The sequence below is a fragment of the Puma concolor genome, chromosome A2, assembly GCF_028749965.1.
Source record: "Puma concolor isolate L17-30 chromosome A2, mPumCon1.1.hap2, whole genome shotgun sequence".
NCBI lineage: Eukaryota > Metazoa > Chordata > Mammalia > Carnivora > Felidae > Puma > Puma concolor.
In genome coordinates, this window is record NC_141668.1 from 105,491,959 (window position 1) to 105,506,996 (window position 15,038).

Sequence of the window (15,038 nt, forward strand, 5' to 3'; positions counted from 1 at the left end):
AGGAGTTCTCAACCGGTTTTCTTTCTCTGGCACGTGATCGTTCTAACTCCTTAGGGTTCTTAATAATAAAACCTGTGCCCTAGAGTAGCGCCACCGTGTGGCACGTGTCTCCGGGTGGCTGAAGGGTCAAGTCGTTTGTGAAAGTGGCAGATCTCATTGGCCTTTCAAAGGGAGCGCCCTGCGTGAGGGTGAAGGGCTCATATTAACCAACGCCCTGACCGCTGTTTACTCTGTAGTAGTGATCCCTCTAAGTCACATTTAGGGTGGTGATTTCTGTCATTCACACGTTCTTCTTGGTAAAGAAAATCAGAGGCATCTCGTTTGTCATCTTGGGAAACACAGCGTGATGATGAAGGCTGTTGATGGTAAGTCCATCACCGTAATCAGTGGGAGAAACCGCAGTGACCCTGAAAGCTAGCGTCTCCATCATGGTCTCTACAGGTTAATAAGAGCAGGTAGGTCAATTCGGCCAAGTACAAGAAACAATGGCACAGATAGATGGTAGTCAGTACTATGAAATCTTTGATCGATGTTTAGAATCACTGGGTCTTCAGGCGTGGTCCTTGGACCATCAGCATCAGCGAGAACTTGTCAGAAGAGCAAATTCTCTGGTCCACCGCAGACACGCTGAGCTAGAAACTCTGGGGTTGGACCAAGCACTCTGTTCTCATGAGCCCTCCTGGAGTTTCCAACGTACAGTCAGGTCTGAGACCGTGGTTTCAAATAACCTAATTCGTAACACGCCAGGTTCATTTTATTCAGTGACCACTGCGAATAAATTGAGAGCCCGGATTCTGAGGTCGACATTCCTGGCTGGGAACGTCAGCTCCACCCCACTCATTGGGAGTGCTGGGACCTTGGGCGAGTCGCACACCTTCTCTGTGCCTTGGTTTCCTCATCCGTCAAAGCCAGAATGATCAGCACTGGCCCACCGGGGGCGCTGGGAGGACTCTCGTCAGTGGTAAGCCCAGGAGAAATCGGCTTAGGATGGGGACTGGGTGTGACAAGTGGGGAAGCACGTTCTCCACAGAGCTGTCTGTGGACGGCTCACCCCAGTAGTATCTGTGACACTTCATTTGTGCCGGGCACACAGAGCGTCACTCGCTCTCGAGTAGTTAGCCCTCACAGTGACCCAGTAAGGGGGGGTAATGCTACTCTCCTATTTCACAGTTGAAGAAACCCAGGCACAGAGAGGGAAGGTCACACAGCTAGCAAGTGGGAGACCTGGGAGGTACTACAGGTGGCCTGCCTCCAGCGCCCACATCCCTAAACTGCCAGACCACCAAGGTTTTCCTATTAGCTCTCCGGGGACACAAATGAATACATGGAACAAATTAGATGGAACGTGGGCCCGAGCCCTCATTGTGGATTTTGAGATCCCAGGAGCGAGGGAGTATCTCCTCTGATCAGATCCCAGCATTGTGTCCAATCAGAGGGTGCCTCACATGTGTTTCTCTACAAGACTCCGAAGATCAGAGCCTCAGAAGCACCCGAGAGGCCCCCTGCTGACCTCTCCCAGCTGCCAGAGAAAGGGACCAAGTCCCACTGACTCACCTGCACAAGGCAGGCAAGGAAGGGGGGTGCCACCAGGCCCTTTGGCTTCTGAACTCTCTAGAATCCGTATTCCTAGGCACATGCTTTGAATCCTTTGAGGTGGAAGCTAATTCCTGGGGTCTCATTATCACTGAACTCTGCGCTAGAATGCTCTGGAAACATGACAGTCAAGTTTCAAAGACTTCTGAACTCCTTAACCTGGGATGATGATGATTATTTTTTAAGTTTATTTATTCTTGACAGAGAGAGAGAGAGCATGAGTGAGGGAGGGGCAGAGAGAGAGAAAGAGAGAGAGAGAGAGAGACGATCCCAAGCAGGCTCCACTCACAGTGCAGAGCCTGATGCAAGGTTCATGAGTTCATGACCTGAGCTGAAACCAAGAGTTGGATGCTTAACTGACTGAGCCACCCAGTCGCCCCTAACCTGGGATTGTTTTTAATCACCCAACTGGTGTTTTTTGTTGTTGTTGTTGTTTTTTGCTTTTTTTTTAAAATGAGATTGGGGCATTCCAGAGCTTGGTGGAGCAAATTATTGTTGCTGGGCAAGTTCTCTCGCCAGTGGCGCTGAGACACAAGGGTGGCGGTCTGGGCACCCGTGGCTGGAAGGAGGAAACCACAGGATGGAGAAGCATGGGGATAACCCCCTTAGCACTCGGCTCTGTCTCACACAGTCTGAGGCAACCTCTTAGACAGCAATGACCTTTGCTTTCCCAAAAGTACAGTTGCCAGGAACCACGACTTATTTTACGTTGTTAAGACAGACAGGTATTTCTGTGACCGTCGGGCGTGCTCCGTGGCTTGTGCTGTTGATGACGGGGTGGGCCCTTCCTGGTGAGGAACAAGAGAACGGGAAAGCCTCAGGGTGACCTTCAGGGTGACATCGGCCACAGCACGCCACTTGCAGCCAAGGCAAAGCCGGACCAGGAAGGAAGAAGATGAGGATGGCACGGCGGGGGACGGGCGGGGAGCACAGCATGGATGTCACCTTAAATGCCACAGAGGCCCTCAAGCCAGCCTGGATACCAGGCACTAACCTTTCTCATTCCTGTTACGCCATGCGACGTTTCCTCTAAGAAATGTCACAGAACCAAAAGAGCCAGGAGGCTCAGATGGCACGAGCGCCTGTTATAAACCATCCTGAGATTCTGCGGACCCCAGGTACGGTTTTCGGTAGATCTGGGCAGCACCGGTCGAGGCCGAGCTCAAAGACTAGATAGAATTCAGGATCCTGTGATGCTGCAGGCTGCTGGAGAAAAGATCGCGGACAATACCCTCGATCCCTGGTGGCGAGCTCAAGCAGCCACGAGGGACAGGAACTTGACAGGGTTCCGTGTAAGCAGGCAGGGTACGCGTTTCCGAGTAGGAGTCGAGCGGAAGATGCAGAGTGTTTTAGGGCTGGAAGCTTGCCAGAACTTTGCGGCCACATTCTAGGCTGCATTAGGACAGGAAAAATCCGTAGGGACAGAGAGAAAAGATGCCTGATGGGGGAGGGGCCGGGGGCACAGGTGAGAACACAGACCGCAGGTGGATATCACCATCGGCCAAGGGCAGGTCAGAGTCACGCACAGGTGAACGTTCCCTAAATATGGGCGAAAAGTTTTCCTGTCTTTCTGGACAGATGCAGACTGCGTGCTGGCCGCACAGAAGAGACGGACGGACCTCTGTTCACCCGCGGAGGGTGTCCACGAAACAGGGCCTCCTTTCTGGCTGGGAGGAGGACACAGGCAACACGCCTATTACACTCAAGGGGTCAGGGCATAAACCTGTCGTAATAAGTCGCGAACACACCGATCTCAAAATTGTGATCTATTAGACATAAATGCACAGTCCCGTTAAAATAGACCTTTAAAAAAACACAAACGCAGGATGGGGCTGTTGGCTTCACTTATCTAAGTGTGAAAGAGGGGTTTTGGTGTTTTGGCTCAATTAGTGATGTGGCCGGAAAAAGGAAAAAACAGAAGATGCCGCCTTGGGGTCCTGCACGCGGTGAAATCCGGAGTCCCCTGCCCTGGCCAGGCCGTAAGCCTCCGCTAAAAAGGGCAGGCACGGTCTGCAGTGGTCAGAAGGAAGGAAGTCAGCGGGGGCTGAGCACACTTGGGGCGTCCATGGGGCTGGACAAGCTCGGCTCAGGGAAACAACACGCGGGGCTGGGAGGCTGAGGCTGAACAGAGAGCAGGGGGGGCCTGGGTGGCCCTGGCACCACACGGCCCAGAGGTGGTGCCCAGGGAGCAGGTTCCTTCTGCAGGTGGGCTGGGGGAGGGGGCACCTGCGTGGACAACCTCCGGGTGCATGCGCACAGGAAGACCTGGGAGGTCTGTGTGAGTGTTGCGTTTGTGAGCCCGCCATTTTGAATTCCACAACCCTGCAGAAGTCAATGGCACCAGTAATTGTTTCCCCTGATGAAGCATTGACAGATGAATGGCCTTTATTTAAGCTGTTCCAACTCCTGGCCTGGAGCCCACCCAAAGGGTATGCACGAGTCCTACTCCACTCCCTTGAGAAAAGTCAACTGGAACGGGAGAGTCTTCGTTTTCTTCATGATCTCCCTTGAAGGACACAGGTCGACTGGCCCAGTGAGTTCCCTGAAATAGCGGGTCTCCCCTAGTTTGTATTTCTTGTACTTTGCTCCACTGCATGGATGTTGTCTCTAAGCTAACCAGGGCTCCTGCTGACCGGCTGTCCCTACCCTGAATTCCTAACCCACGCCATCTGTTCCATTTTCTTGGAGCTGGAACTGCTCATATGCGCCCTTATGTCTACGAAACGCTACGGTCTCCCTCAACGTAGGGATTATGCTTACACGTATTTTGCAACTCCTTCCCCTACCACTCAGAAAAATGTCGAACTCAGTAAGGTACTGAACTGACCCGATTAAATATAGAACAAGAAGCAGACGTTCACGTGTTTCTTTGCCCCAGAACACGCTGGCTCAGGCCTAACCCTGAAGCTCTTTCGTGGACTACGGACCGCGCATGGACAGGCGCTCCATTTTATTATTTAGTAAACGTGACATATATTAAGAGCTGATGTCTTCAAATCTCGAGTCAAGAGTTACCTTCTCAGATGCTGGTTTAAATTAGGAACACTTAAAATATTATAGTTATATATTCTAGGGGTCTCGTACGTTATTAGTAACACAGCAGTCCCAAGAGAGACCCCAGACCCCTAAAGTAAGGCGGACTTCAGCGTGGGGACAAGTTTAGCACCGAAGAATTCGGAGAAGCCAGGCAACTCAGGGTCAACGGAGCCCAGAGGCTCCATCCACTGCCAAGCACTGAACGTACTCATGAATGATTAAAGCATTTTAATGCATAGATATAACGTGCACTGGTGGCACCCCCCCCCCCCCCCCCGCCCCACGACAAATGGGTTCTGTTTCCTCTTCGTTGCCTTTTCCCTTTTAGAAAGTGTCTTGGCATTTACCAGTAATGTAAAGGTTTGGTACTCAGAGTGTGCCTTTCCATTGTAAAGACACCCTGAAATTGTTCCTATGGTGTGAGTTTAGGCCACGTAAGCCTGGAGCCCTCAATATTTTAAATGGGAAAAAAAAAATGGGAGAGAGAAATAGACCCGCAACCAGTGACTAGCAAGCCAAAATCAAACGGAATAAAAATATTCACGACAGATCTGGAATGAGTGCGATGATGCTAAAATTTGAGGGGCGTCTGGGTGGCTCAGTCGGTTAAGTGTCTGACTCTTGGTTTCTGCTCAGGTCATGATCTCGGGGTTCATGGGTCTGAGCCCCGTATTGGGCTCTGTGCAGACAGCGTGGAGCCTGCTTGGGATTCTCTGCCTCCCTCTCTCTCTGCCTCTCTCTCTCCCTCTCTCACACACACACACATGCAATAAATAAATAAACATTTAAATGAAAATAAATAAATGAGTAGATAAATAAAATTTGAGATGAAGAGGAAATATATAGATGCTTCTGTGCTGCCTCGTAAAAAGTGATTTACAAACACTTTTAAGCGTTTTTAAGCTAATAAAACCACTTATTATAACTTCCATCATTTAAAACATAAGGTTTTTTTTCTTGCCAAGATGCACGATTATATCCTTTTAGGCCTTTAAATGAAGTCAGGGAGAGAGAAAATAGAAAGAGTCTGAAAAAAGCATGAGTTACAAGCAGACTTACATCCTCCTCGGGTGACTAGGAACACAACAAGCTGGGAAAGAGGAGGTAGAGGGGGGTCAAACAGGTTGTATTTTTAATTTTCAAGATGGAAAAAAAAAAGGAGGGGACGTGGGGTGAGGAGGGCAATCTCCACCCTGCCCACCAGGTGGCGGTGTTGGCCAAGAGCAGCTGGGCTGCTGTTTGGGTGGGGCCATCCTCAAGGACAACAGCCATCTGTGTGGAGGAGGAGGATATTTACAATTTGGGTACGTGGGAGGGGGTGTGGAAGAAAGAGACCAGAATACCTTGTGAATCCATTTGCGTAAACAGAGAGGCATATATATCAAAACATATATCATCTACCTTCTAAAATCTCCAAGTAGCATGGGTCTTTAAACAAGCCAGGTTTTACTTACTGAAGTCTTCACCAAAGGACCCGCTTCAACACTACAGCGTGCTTGCCCCTAAACCTTCCTCAGATTTCATGAAAACATTCTGAAAAACCAGAATGTATTTCCTTACTCTTAAGGGCATCTGACGGCTCATGTCAGATGAAAACATTGCAGCCATGTGACTGCTCCAATCCTATAATTGACAAGACTTCTCTGTGCTAGCACCTTCCTGTTTGATGTAATTGTATGAACACACACACCCTCATGCATATGCATGCATATAAAGACACATCCATACATACAGAGCTCGCAGAAGTCCATCTCTCAACTGTCGTTTTAAAGTTGAATCACAGGGAGATCATCAGTAGAAGAAAGATCTCTATAACTTTTCTACACTGGAAAAGCAGTCAATTTCCACTCCGGGTTGTGAGAACAGGGTATGGTTATGTGGCCAGTGCTAAATCCTTCAGGTATCAAAGAGTTTTGATTACCAGGATGTCAGAAACTTACCTTTAACGTTACTGACACCTTTCAGGTTGAGCCGGGATCACTAATTGTTGCAGTACTAACAAGCACGACCTGTTTTCTGACGTTGCTTTAAAACAGGAGAGAATTTACTAACGCACGTTCTCAAGGCTTCAGTCCTGAGGGGGGCAACCCGTCTGTGCTCCTTTCAATATTCGGCTCCCTGTGCCTTTTTAAAAGCACACCGCATTCCTTAAAATACTCCTTCGGCGATGCTGCCCTAATCCGTCTATCGTTCACGGACTCCTAACAGCTAAAAATGAAATTAACATCTGCTTTTGGTTTACCAGCTCAGATCAGGAAGGTTCTGCAGGCACAGACTCCTAACTGTGTCCGCTCAGGCAGTGAGGCACCGCAGACTAACGGCCTCAAAGCCCTGCCAGCATGCTCTTCTCGGTTCTGAAATGAATACTTCAGAGCCACGGAAGGAGAGCGCGCATCTTTCTCCGGTCCGACAAATTCGTAAAAGTTATCATGAAAACACACTGGGCTGTTTCTTTCTTTTTTTTTTTTTAATTTTTTTTTTCAACGTTTATTTATTTTTGGGACAGGGAGAGACAGAGCATGAACGGGGGAGGGTCAGAGAGAGAGGGAGACAGAGAATCGGAAACAGGCTCCAGGCTCTGAGCCATCAGCCCAGAGCCCGACGCGGGGCTTGAACTCACGGACCGCGAGATCGTGACCTGGCTGAAGTCGGACGCTTAACCGACTGCGCCACCCAGGCGCCCCGCTGGGCTGTTTCATGGGGACAGGGAGTCAGGCCATTTTATCATCACACTCAATAAAAAGGAGATACTCATCACATGAATGGCAATGCTGTTTACCAGCATGACTGGAGTAACAATTCAATCAGTACTATTGTTCCTTCTACCCTTACTGTCACTGCCACAACAAGAGGAACGTCCCATAGTGTATCTTCCAATGGTCTTAAACGCTCCATATGCACGTCCTTGTATCGGTGATGTCCCAGGCGGTTAATGAACAGGACGGTCAAGATGTAGCTCATTGGGTCAAGCATGAAGGAAGGTGGTGTGGACACATGCATTCACAACATTTACGCCATGGAAATGGAGGATGAGGTGAACACGCGTTTGTTTTCTAGAAGCGAAGCATATACTTACGAGAGAAAGATTTGGGAATGAGTGCATGAAAATCCCTAAAGCCATCGGCCCCATATGTAACTGCAATAAAGAAGGAGAAAGAAAGCTGGCTTTTGACAGTGTTCACAAGATACAGTCAGTTTCAAAGAAAGGGTCATTTTATTTCTTTTAAAAGAAAGCATGCTTGCTCGTAACCCACAGTTGGCTACTCGTCTGCCACTCTCAGCCTTCGTACAGGCCACTCAATGGTAACACGGTGCTGCTCGGAGGCAGGACCACAGCGCATGGCATGTTATCACCTAACCTCTGCTGCGCCAAACATCTTAGGGGCAGTAACGAAAGCGGTGTGCTTCTTAGCGGGCTGAGCGCATGGCAGATTTTCTTCATTCGGCTTTCAACATTTTCTTAGAAAGTGTTCGTAGAAACTCAGCAATGTTCACACCGCACCCTGAGTGGGGAAAAATTAGTGTTTTCCCCCACCTCAGAACGAGCTATCAATTTCTGTGGGTATTCCTTATCAGCCGCTCTCATAAATGTTATCAGCACCTCAGATCTTCAAGTCCTTGCTCTGTGTTTGTAGGTCAGAACTTCCCGACATGTGTCTATGTCTGAAGGCTTAGCAGCTGCCACCCACGCGCACCCATGGAGGCACGCGTGGAGACACGTGTGTGCGCGCACACACGCACACGGAGTTTTCTCTCCAAGGGGGGCATCCTGACGTCTGTCAGCGTGGCAAGTGCAGCCTAGCTGCTAAATTAAACTTGTTGGAGCAGCCACCGAATTAGCAGAGGCAAGACGATGGTGTCCCCACAGGAAACGGACCTCCCGGACGTTGCTGGAACCCGTTTCAGCTTCCACACTCCTCTGACTACAGACCCTCTCCGTGCTTCCCGTGAAATATTGACTAAAATACTGGGATAATGGGCAAGCATCATTGGAGAGAGACTTTCAAAGGTGCTCCTTGAAGTGACCACCTTCATCATTTCCTAGCAAACCCTCAGCCTCATTTACACTGTCCCTTGACGGTCTAAACCTCACAGAGACCGTCACTGTCACATGGCCCACGTGGAACAGGCAGGTCAGTGGTGGCTTGCCCGGGCACACGTGTGCTCAGTGTCCACAGCCAGCCAGCAAAATGAGGCCGATTTTTCAGCGGGCTCTGCACTGAGCTTCGACTCCCTGGGTCACCTTTTCCAATCTCTGGCTCTCTGTGCGCAGGGGTACAACCATCTCAGGTAATGGGGGTATTTAAAGGGCAACGTATTGCCTTTTGAAAATGGGGGCATCACCATACGTGATAGAAGACAGATGAAAAGGCATCGCGGCCACACGCCCCGAGATATTGCTCAGATTGCTGCTTTGGGGCCTCAGCGTGACGCGACTGGGAGGTCAGTTTCCCCGGGTGTCCTCTTAGGACACAGCTTGTCTGCATCATGATGCGACCACAATTCAGACAAGCTTTATAATGTCTGTCCTTCATATTTGATTCCCTAAAATGGACACCAAGTTTAAAAAACAGAACACGGCTGTAGCTACAGAGTTACTCTACTCACCCCCCTAGGAAAGCTGAGCCGATAGGAGTTCGCGCTCACTCACGCACCACACGCGTTTGTGCACAACCGACTTCTCGGTTCAGAAGGACGTGGCCTCCTTATGGACGGTAATTACGCACAACAGGAGAATGTGACACTCACCTTGTCCTGTCCTGTCCAGCCTGGTCCTGTCCTATCTGGTCCTATCCTGTCCTGTCCAGTTTTGTCCACTTTTGTCCTGTCCAGTCTGGTCCTATCCTATCTGGTCCTATCCTGTCCTGTTCTGTCCAGTCTGGTCCTGTCTTGTTCTGTCTGGTCCTGTCCTGACTGGTGCTGCCTGGTCCCGTCTTGTCCAGTCCAGTTCCGTCCTATGTCTGTCCTGTCAGGTCCTACCCTATTCTATTTCAGTCTACTTTCATGGAAGGCATTCACTGGGGGTTTTGTAAATGCCAGGTACTTGCAAAGAACTTTCCATAAACTGCCTTTTATCTTCACCACCGTCCTACGTGGCAGGAACTATCACTAGTTTATCAGAGAGGAGACTGGGGCTCTGCAGAAGTTCTGGAACCTGTCCTCCTGGAGGTTAGCATGTGAATGCGCGAATCTGAGACTGTATCTAATGAATGCATTACAGCCAGTATTCCAAACACACATTCTCCCTGTGCAGGAAGGGCCTTTGAGAAGCTGTGTTTTCTCTTCCCTGGTGCTTGAGAGGCATCAGGAAGGGTGTTACCACAGCTGCACATGCACGTTCACACTTAGGTGTGCACGCACACACACACACACTCACCTGCCCATGGGAGTCACAGTGCATTGATCAATAGTCCCCCGCAAGATGAAATGAGTTAACAACGAGCGATTTGGAAAGCGTGGCCCCCCTGGCACTGCCCTCCGTGTGGCTTCCCCACCCCAGCTCATCCGGGCCCCGTCACAGTGTCTCATGAGTCCCTCTCCTCCCCTGAGCAGGCTGGTCCAGGGGTCATGCAATCAGATGGCGCTCATGTCTCCGGTGGGCACTCAGATGGGCCACAAAACCCTCCTTCTCACTCATGCGGGCAGATGTCTTACAGGTGCAGACCCTGTCCTGTCCCTTATCTCAGTGCTGCTCGTAAGCCTAACACTCGTGGCAAAGCAGACCTTCTCGATGGTGCTAGAAGCCCGTGGGAGCCGGGAAGTGATTATCTCCCGATGGGCTTTCAGGCCCGTCTTCGGTTCCTTAGTAAATTCCACCCCAAACTTTAGGCCGTTGTTTTACAAAAGGGTACAGATTAAAAAAAAAAGAAAAAAAGACTCAATGTATCTTAAATTTTCTGAATGTCACAAAACACATTTTTCTTGTCAAGAACAAACTGAGTTCATTTGGTTAGGAGTTTTCAATTTGCCACATTGTCACTAATATTTTCAAAGAAAACGCTGTGGGTGCCTCAGATTCTGAATTCTATTCGGATTGCCAAATTGACGAACGTCCTGGAAAAACAGATTAAATGCCCACAAACCACACTTTTCAGTTTGCGTTGGGTCGTGCCCGTAAACTTCTCATGATGTTGTCAGTTCAGGGAGACATTAAGACAGACCTGAGATCTTCAAAACAGGAGGAGGAAGTCGGCTCTACTTTCTAGCCAAAGGACACTGACAATTTTCTGGGGAGAGTAAACACGTTTAGATTTGTATTTAGAATTCAGAAATACGCCGGAGTCTGACTTTTATACGTATTCTTCCAATCACGTTAGCCTGTTGGGCACGGTCGGATCATTAGTGTGCTATTCACTGGTGTCAGTGTGGTTTGCAGTGACCTTTGCAAGGCTTACACATCTAGCGTTTCCTGTCCCTGCGCCAGCCAGAGGGTCCCCGATCGGGACGGTAAAGAGAGGCAAAGGGCAGGACCGGGTGACCATCACTGGAGCGCAAACAGCATGGCCGTGCTCCCGCTAGAGAACTAGTTAACCTGAACAGGTACCAGATCTTGATTCTCTTGAAATTTGTCCATACCTACGCATTCCCAGGATGGATATTTGTTTCTTAGCCCTCCAGGTTCTACCAGGGGAGCAGAGAGTGCCAGGTGATGTCTCCTGACTGCTCCAGCCTTACGGAAGAGGGGGCTGAACTGCAGACAAGCTTAAAGTCTGACCCAAGGATGGAGAGCCGGGGGCGGGCGCTGGTGTGAGGTCAAACCACCTTCTTTCCAGGCTTTGAGGGCGCTGGGGCTCAGGTGATGGGTGTCTCACTCAGCCAGGTCCCCTGCATGGCCCCAGCCATATGCCACGCACCAACGGGCACACAAAATGTTTGTAAAAGAAGGCAGCAGGCATGCACCAGGCCCTCCCGGCTGTGGGAACTCACCTGGGCTCTGTCACCGCCCGGCTACCCAAATCCAAACTCAAGGTCTTTCTCCAGACCCAGCTAGCCTCCTTCTATCCCGCCTGTGCCCACGGCGCTCGGTTCTGGATTCCCCAAGTTCTAACGCATGTGGGGGTCTCACCTCCACCCTGACCTTCCCGCCCACTTCTCCCAAGCTTCTGCAGGCTTTTCTCTTCCTGCTTTCCAGTCACGTCCCTTCCCAGCACCGCCACCCAGCCAAGGCTGCCTCAGCCTTTGCCACATCCTGCCAGCACTTCCTGTCACCGCCTGGCACGGAGGTGGGTATACATCCTGTGGTCCTTGCCTTCGGGCCCCTCTTCTGGTCGATCTTGCCCGCTGCCCTGAGACGGTCATGCTAAAGCCTGCCTTCCTCCGCTCACGTCCACTCCCCAAACTTCCACTGGTCTGCACCGGTACTGTGAGGCCGAGATCCCGAGTCCTGGGTCTAGGTCCCTCCAGGACCGGTCAGCAGTGACAGTGACTCTCCCAGCCGATCATCCCATTCGGATCATCAAAGGCACGCACCTGACGGAAACACGCAAGGAAAATCAAACCCGCTTCACTTGCAGATACCTTCACTCAGCTGTGCGTATAATTGCCTCCTAACTAAAAAGGGAGACGCAGAATCCGAAGCAGGCTCTGGGCTCCGAGCTGTCGGCACAGAGCCCGACGCGGGGCTCGAACCCACGAACTGCGAGCCCGTGACCCGAGCCGCCCAGGCGCCCCCTGAGCCCAACTTCTGTGCTCAGATTAAGAGGCGACAAGTATTTTCTTCCCTTCCTCCTGCGCCTCGCCTACAGTGTTCAAGGTACTCATCACGGGACTGCTGAGTCAACAGACTTTACTACTACTTTCTGAAGACAGCCATCCGATCACGTAAACGTTTTCAGAAGTTCACGCACCTCCAGGGAGAAGCTGCCAAGTATGTGGCAGAGAGCACTGTGTTTCCTGGGTCGGTTGTGCGTGAGGCTCCCGGGGCACCCGGTGTCTCGGGGAGCAAGCTAGGAACGGGGGAGACCGCTCTTGCCGGGGTTTGTTCCAGGCTGGACCCTCCTGCAGTTCACATAACCGAGCACGGGCGGACCAGCTTTCACTCTGGATGGGTCTCTGGGCTCCTGCTGTGTGCTGAGTCCTATCAACTCATGGGGAGGGGTGTGGCTCCTGGACAGTGGGGTGCAGGGGGCTTCAGGTCAGAGGCGTGACTGGCACTTGGCCCTGCCTCCCATCAGCTGTGCGGACCGAGCGCTCAACGCGACCAACTCCGAGCCTCGGTTTCCTCACCCGCCAAGTGGGAATAATCGTATCTATTCTGTCTGGTTCACGTGAAGATTCAGGCGCGTGGTGGGCCGTAGCTTTTTTTCTCGGTGGAAAGACATCGGCAGATAAAGAGAGACGCGTATCTCATCAACAAAAAGATTCGGGGCTTCTGGGATCAGCCATGGCCCACTGACAGGTGCCAACGCGGAAAACCAACGCTTTGTGGGACCTGCCATGACCAGGACAGATGTCCTCAGGGAAACTGCTCTTGGCACCTTGGAATTTTGAGTCTACGCAGGCTTTTGTCCCAAATACTCCTGTTGGGTGCTCCCGTCTGTCTGGGAAAGACCCTGACCGTGTTTCAGGCAAACTGCCAGGTGGTGGGACAATTCTGGTTGTTTCTATTGGGACCTGACTGCGATGGGCTGAAGTCCACTTTGCTTTACTTCAAATTGCGGCTGTCAGACCTGCCTTCCGGAGCAGATGGCACACAGAGCTGACCACCAGAGGAAAAGCCAGCTTCCGACCCTCTCTCCCTGCACACGGCACAGCCGGGGACCTCTCCTACTGTGGTTGATGTTTTCTGAATACACTTGTAATGCCGCACAGTGAGCTAAGTAGGAGAGAAGAAAAGCTGACTCACAGACCTGTAGTTTAGAAAGGAGAAAACAGGAAGCAAAGACTTTCTTTCCGAAGGGTCCAAGGGAGAATATGGCAGGTTCAGGCACCACGATTCTGTTGATGGGATGCTCCGTCAGAGTCGCCGCTTTGGTTGACCCCGCAGCCTCCCGTCACCCACCCTCTCGGACACAGTTCATCACAACCTGGGGATGAAACACTCACCAGACTCAAGGACAGTTGAGGGATAGTTATGTCCTCCTTGCTTTTTCATTTTTTTTTTAATGAAAAAGTAACTTTTTTTGGTAAAAATAAGATTTGCTTCTTCTTTTTTAAATGTTTATATATTTTGAGAGAGAGAGAGAGAGCAAGCACACAAGGGAGGTGCAGAGAGGGGGAGAGAGAGAGAGAGAGAGAGAGAGAGAGAGAGAGAGAGAGAGAGTGTCTCAAGCAGGCTCCATGCTGTCAGCATAAAGCCCGACACAGGGCTCGAACTTACGCCCCTGAGATCATGACCTGAGCTGAAATCAAGAGTCAGACGCTCAACCGACTGAGCCCCCCAGGCGCCCCAAGATTTGCCTGTCCTGAAGACAGCAGGTATACACAAGGGTCAAGATGAAATTTTCTGAAATTCACCTCCAAGCCCTATAACAAATCTAGAGAAATCATGAAGGGGAGAAAGTGGGGAGGTGGTGATAAGAACACAGTGTGAGAGTGTGACCCAGGCTTACAAAGGGAGAAGGAAAGGGTCACCTTGGGGCCCGGAAGAAGGGCTGAGGGAGGTAGGAGGAGGTGCACCAATACTGACACGCCAGGAGGGTCCCGCCACGAGCCGGGGGATGAGCGAGTGTGGGGCCCCGGGCAGAAGTGATGACGCGAATGTCCTTTCCCCTCCCAAATCTCACAGGGAGGGATGTTTGTATCACACAGGCCAAAACAGGAAGGGAGGGACATTCTACAAAGCAGCCGTGCCAACGGGCGGTGGTGGCCACCCAGGTGTCTCCCTGGCCAGTGGATGCGTCCAGGTCCGGGCAAGGACAGGGACACTGGGCGTCCATCAGCCGTCCAGGCATGCGCTCCAGCGGACCTGGCCGCACACGTGTTCACATGTGGTTTTCCCGCTGACACGGTCTTACTGAACCCTCGCTGCCAGGCGGGAGGAGAGCACGGCACCGAAATGAGGTTTTGCAGAGTAAAGCAAACAAGCGCCACTGATTGTCCCCAAGGGTGGTCGCTGCGGGGGCCTTGAACGCAGCAGGGAGACGGCAGGGGACGCTGCTGCCTGCTGAGAAAGGGGGAAGGGCTGAGGAGGACAGAATCAGCACTGTCGCCTTCCTCCAGGAGCGGACACGGCCCCCCGCCAGGCTTGGCAAACACTCTTGGCCATTCCCTCCCTTCCCCACGGCTGGCACCGTGTCAAGCCCCAAAGATTCCAGGAGCCCGGGCTCTGCTTCAAGGAGGCCACAGATAAAGTAATCTTCCCCGGGACACCCAGAGGGTGGGTCCCCTGCTGGCCCTCCCTTCCAGAAGCTCTGAGGGGTCCCTGCCAGAATTCCAAGCAACAGGTGACTCAGCAAAGGCACAGGAGG

General features: G+C 51.4%; 1 protein-coding gene and 1 long non-coding RNA gene across 19 annotated transcripts in view; one reads left to right on the plus strand and one right to left on the minus strand.

Annotated features, from left to right (window-relative positions):
- Positions 1-15,038, minus strand: part of IKZF1 (IKAROS family zinc finger 1) — a 101,410-nt gene that overhangs the window by 29,339 nt on the left and 57,033 nt on the right. For 11 of the 18 annotated variants that reach the window (XM_086697106.1, XM_086697108.1, XM_086697099.1 and 8 more), the window contains one exon: positions 7,706-7,765. The exons of the other annotated variants lie outside the window; for them this stretch is intronic. In XM_086697106.1, coding sequence (XP_086553232.1) covers positions 7,706-7,765 — 60 coding nt within the window. The remainder of the gene's footprint in view (positions 1-7,705; positions 7,766-15,038) is intronic. 18 annotated transcript variants of the gene reach the window in all.
- LOC147583380 (uncharacterized) lies at positions 132-13,761 on the plus strand. Its single transcript, XR_015248156.1, has 2 exons — positions 132-365; positions 11,240-13,761. It is a non-coding gene; the product is annotated as an uncharacterized LOC147583380 (long non-coding RNA).